The following is a 1114-nucleotide window of genomic DNA, read 5'->3' on the forward strand; positions in this document are numbered from 1 at the left end:
ATTTCAAGATGAATAGAAGGGTAAAATTTAAAGGAAGAAGTAATCTCCTTATACAACCTGTCACCCATATTTACAGGTTGGCAATGCATTGCCCTATGCTGCTATGATGCCAAATAACAAACTCTTTAATTCAAAAGTCACCTCTTTATTTTCCTTTTTACCATTTCCCCTTCTTCTTGTTTTAATTTTTTCAATAAATAAAAATGTTGACGTGGCTTCCTGGTTCATTACTCGAGAGTACAATTTTATTATCACCTCCTATTTATACCTTCCATTCCCCCATTTTTCTCTCCTCCAGTCTTCTCTAACAAGTTTTCTTCCCTCTCCACTGAATCCAAATCGGATCTACCAAAAATGGGTATTTGCAGTTCCTGTGAATCAACATCTATTGCTACAGCAAAATTGATACTACAAGACGGAAGATTACAAGAGTTTCCTTATCCAGTAAAGGCTTCCTACCTGTTACAGAAAGATCCGTCAATATTCATATGTAATTCCGACGAAATGGATTTCGGAGATGTGGTTTCCGCCATAAGCGCCGATGAGGAGCTTCAACCCGGTCAACTATACTTTGCGTTGCCGTTAAGCAAACTGAAACGTAGGCTTAAGGCGGAGGAAATGGCAGCATTAGCTGTAAAAGCTAGTTCTGCATTGAACAATTGTGGCGGTGAGAAATACGGTTGTCGCCGTAAAGGTTCAGATTTCTTAGTAGAAAAAAAGGGGAAAAGGAGAGATAATAACGATTCCGCCGCCGCCGCTGCGGAATTGAGAAGAGCGAGGAGTACTGGTGGTAGTGGGAGGAGAGGGAAGTTTACGGCGAGGTTAACTGCAATACCTGAGTAGATTTAGTTTTTGGGGGAAATCACACTGTTCATTTTAATATTTTTTTCATTTTTGTGAATATAGTAGAAAATTAGTTGAGGTTAATATTCAAGATCTGCTCTCGGGTTAGTGAGTAGTTCGAAATTCGGCATCTATTTTTTCATTTTTTAGAATAATGTGTAGTTGTCATCTGTTAATATGGGGTTGTATCACAATTTTACCTCTAGCTCGATTGATTAGCAAAATATTGGATTAAAATCTAAATGAGATCTCCATTAATTTGCATGATTTA

At 37.9% G+C, this 1114-nt stretch overlaps 1 protein-coding gene across 1 annotated transcript; it reads left to right on the top strand.

The window, feature by feature from the left end:
- The first annotated feature begins 273 nt into the window (after positions 1-273).
- LOC125847759 (uncharacterized) lies at positions 274-1114 on the top strand. The gene has a single exon (XM_049527441.1). It carries the CDS (start codon positions 355-357, stop codon positions 841-843), a length of 489 nt encoding a protein of 162 aa, XP_049383398.1. The 5' UTR covers positions 274-354; the 3' UTR covers positions 844-1114.

This window comes from Solanum stenotomum, chromosome 12, assembly GCF_019186545.1.
Source record: "Solanum stenotomum isolate F172 chromosome 12, ASM1918654v1, whole genome shotgun sequence".
In the NCBI taxonomy this organism is placed as follows: domain Eukaryota; kingdom Viridiplantae; phylum Streptophyta; class Magnoliopsida; order Solanales; family Solanaceae; genus Solanum; species Solanum stenotomum.